Source organism: Neophocaena asiaeorientalis, unplaced genomic scaffold (assembly GCF_003031525.2).
Source record: "Neophocaena asiaeorientalis asiaeorientalis breed wild unplaced genomic scaffold, Neophocaena_asiaeorientalis_V1.1 scaffold129, whole genome shotgun sequence".
NCBI lineage: Eukaryota > Metazoa > Chordata > Mammalia > Artiodactyla > Phocoenidae > Neophocaena > Neophocaena asiaeorientalis.
In genome coordinates this window covers 1,857,866-1,861,206 of record NW_020172446.1, presented here as the reverse complement: position 1 = coordinate 1,861,206, position 3,341 = coordinate 1,857,866, and the positions used below count along the sequence as shown (strand labels likewise).

The 3,341-nt window shown below is 52.7% G+C and overlaps 1 protein-coding gene across 3 annotated transcripts in view; it reads left to right on the top strand.

Annotated features, from left to right (window-relative positions):
• Window positions 1-3,341, top strand: part of ADAP2 (ArfGAP with dual PH domains 2) — a 23,571-nt gene that overhangs the window by 17,443 nt on the left and 2,787 nt on the right. For all 3 annotated transcript variants that reach the window (XM_024734958.1, XM_024734952.1, XM_024734943.1), the window contains exon 8: window positions 2,300-2,362. In XM_024734958.1, coding sequence (XP_024590726.1) covers window positions 2,300-2,362 — 63 coding nt within the window. The remainder of the gene's footprint in view (window positions 1-2,299; window positions 2,363-3,341) is intronic.

The window sequence follows — 3,341 nt, the reverse complement described above, 5'->3', positions numbered from 1 at the left end:
TTTTTTTTTTTTTTTTTTTTTTTTTTTTTTTTTTGCTGCGTCGGGTCTTCGTTGCAGCACTCGGGATCTTCGCTGAGGCATGAGGGATCTTTTCGGTGCAGTGCGTGGACTCTTTTTGGTGGCGCACGGGCTTCTTTCTAGTTGTGGCATGCCGGTTTTCTCTCTCTAGTTGTGGCGCATGGGTTCCAGGGCGCATGGGCTCTGTAGTTTGCAGCACATGGGCTCTCTCGTTGAGGCGCACGAGCTCAGTGGTTGTGGTCTGCGGGCTTAGCTGCCTTGCGGCATGTGGGATCTTAGTTCCCCCACCAGGGATCGAACCCAGGTCCCCTGCGTTGGCAGGCAAATTCTCTACCACTGGACCACCGGAGAAGTCCCAGTCTTGGGACTTTCTTAATCCCAACTGTTAGACCCTCCTCGGAAGCCTAAGTGTTCCTTAATGCCCAAGTTTGCAGGGAGCAAAGTGTCTGGAACAGGGGTCCATTCCAGACCCAGTGATGCACCGAGGTGGCAATTCTCTAGGAGCAGTTCCAGCTAGACCCGGCTCAGGGCCCTCCCGGTCTGCAGAGTCAGCACCGGAGCTGGTGACTGCCTGCTTCCGTGGGCGGGGCGCTGGGGGTGCTGACCGCTGGCTGGAGAGGATGGAGGACAAAGTGCAGATGCCCAGCCTCATTTGTCTGGGCCAGCTCTCCAACTCTGCTGACCCCTGCAGAGGAAACTGGTCTTTGGCCAACATCCTCAATGCCCTCTTGCCTCCCTCATCCACCATTGTTACCCCTTATCCACTCCCAGTTTCCTCCCCGCCCACCTCTCTCCCCATCTTTCTTCCCCCCATGTCTACGTATGACGTGAGGTTCTGGGCAACCACCCAGGCCTGGCTCGAGCTCAGGGATCCAGATGCCGGAAACCTGGGGAGCCCAAACGGGGTTGTGGTCCTGTGATAAGAAAACGCATGGACCCAAAGTCAGAGAAGCTGACGTGTTACGTAGGACAAGTCCCCTCACCTCTCTGAGCCCCAGTTTACTCATCTGTCACCATGAGGACAATCCCTGCCTCCAGGGCTGCCGTCAGTCCAGTGAGCAGGGTGTCTAAGGTACAGTGAACAGAACCCCATCCACGTGCTTCTTCTTCTTCTTCCATTGGCTTCCCGAGGCCTAGACTCCCCCTGCTCTGGCTCCAGTTCAGATGACTGAGCTGTCAGGACTTCTCTTCTCTCCAAATGAAGGAATTAAAGCCTACAGAATGCATTTTAGGGAAAGGGGAGTGTTGTCCTTTATATTTTTGTTTTGAGATCACGATTTTCTCCCTTTCAGACTTTCCATTCCTATTCCCAGATGTCACGTCTGCTTCGTCCCTGCCCTGGGCTCAGGCTCTGGAGAACCCCTGTGTTTTCAGAAACCTGGGCTGTCACTTGAAACTCTAGACTTGCCAGTTGACACCCTGGAGCATAGGAGACCAGCATCAATCCCTGGAAGCTTCTCTGAGCATAGGATGGCAAGTTGGAAGGGATCCTGCAGATCACATAGGCCAGTATCCTTATTACGTAGTGGGAAATAGGCCCAGAGAGGCATAAGGTCTTACCAAGGTAACACAGCTGGTTGAGGTCAGACCTGGAGCTAGAACTCAGGTCTCTTGACTCCTAATCCAGAGCTTTCTCTACTTGCCCACCCTGCCATCACCTCCTATGTCCCTGGGTCAGAATCCCCACCAATGACCAGGTCTTGGCCAAGGGCCTGATCAGGGGGTTCTGCCATGTTTATACTTTAGCATCATAGAGTAGCGGTAGAGGTACCACTAGTGTCTGTATGGTGTCCATCGCCTCTAGATGCTAAAGCTCTTCATCCTACCAATGACATGTCTTTGAGAAAATCCACAACCACTTCTCTGAGGCCTGGTTTGTTCATATATACAACGAAGATGATAATATCCACCTCACAGAGTGGTTGAGAATTACGCGCGGAGCCTGACACACAGTAGATCCTCAGAATATGCCCACCTGACACCAGGAGGGTCTCCTCAGAGCCTTGCCTGTGTCCTCCTGGAGTTGCTGAAGGAATCCCTAAACTAAGTCTTGAAACTAAGACTTGGCTGTGCTGGTAAGCTCTGCAGACATCTGGGGTGCTGTTGTCTGGCTCTGTTGAAATGTTAATGTTGCATCCATACCAAATATAACCCCCTGAACCATGTGTACACATCCTTCCCCATTCCAAACTTCCCCTTTTTTGGGGAGCCAAGTTCGGTGGGGACCCTCGGGCTCCTGGGTGTGAGGCAGGGGTGTCAGTGTGTGTCTTTCTTCCCCCAGCTTGTGCCCCTCATCACCAGGAACTACCTCAAGCAAGGCTTCATGGAAAAGACTGGTCCAAAGGTATATCCTCCACTCCCAGGGAGACTTTCACGGCCCCTGTCCCAGTGGGCGGTAGGGCAGAATTTGGGAGGTGGGAAAATGGGGAACCAGGGGCAGAGAGGAGGGAGGAAGGGGAAGTAAATGGATGTTTGTGAGTTCCGGGGCTGGAGGACCAAGTGGAGACCAGGTGGCTGGAGTGTGGTCCAGCATGGCTGAGGTGCCTCTCCCTGTAACTGGGCATCCTCCCGCTTTATCAACATCACCATTAGCTTCTGTCCTCTTAACACCATCTAACTGATCCTACTCTTGGGAAAGCATAGCTGAAAAGGGACTCCTTGGGGGACAGCTTTTGACTTTCCAGAACCCTTGTGTGTTCTGTGCTGGGGCCCTACCAGGACCGTTCAAGTGACGCAGGGACAAGTGATCAATCTGAGAGAACACACCTATATATACCCATGCTTGGGTGCCCAGCTGCATGCTGGTGGGGCGAGGCTCAAAGTCAGAAGATGGAGATGGTAGGGGGTTGTGACGGGCGGAAGCAGGGAAGGGAGGAGGGAAAGGGAGAAGGAAGGGAAAAATAGAGGAGCTCCCTAAAAAAGAACCCCAAAGCGACAGCATTCCAGTGCGTTGTGGTTTTTTTGCTTGTTTGTTTGTTTTTAAGATGTAATATGCTGACAGGATGCTTGTTAAGATGACAGTGAAAGGTGTTAGGCAATCAGGGTAAAGAAAGCCTCAGGCAGCTGGAAAACTTGTAAAAGCATTGCAGGTTCTCTTCCTTCACCAGCTGGTGGCACCGCCCTCCCCGTGGTTCTGGCCAGGGGCTTTCCTTCCCCTGACCTAGGATAGAATTCGGCCAAGGCCAGCACTTTCAGAAGCGCTGAGCAGTAACCACTTCTGATTTCCCAGCTTCCTTTTTCTGAGACTTCTTGTCCACAGCCTGAGAAAGGGGTAAAATGCTTCTTCCAACCCACGCAGGCAGCACCTGGAGGCAGCAGGGCGA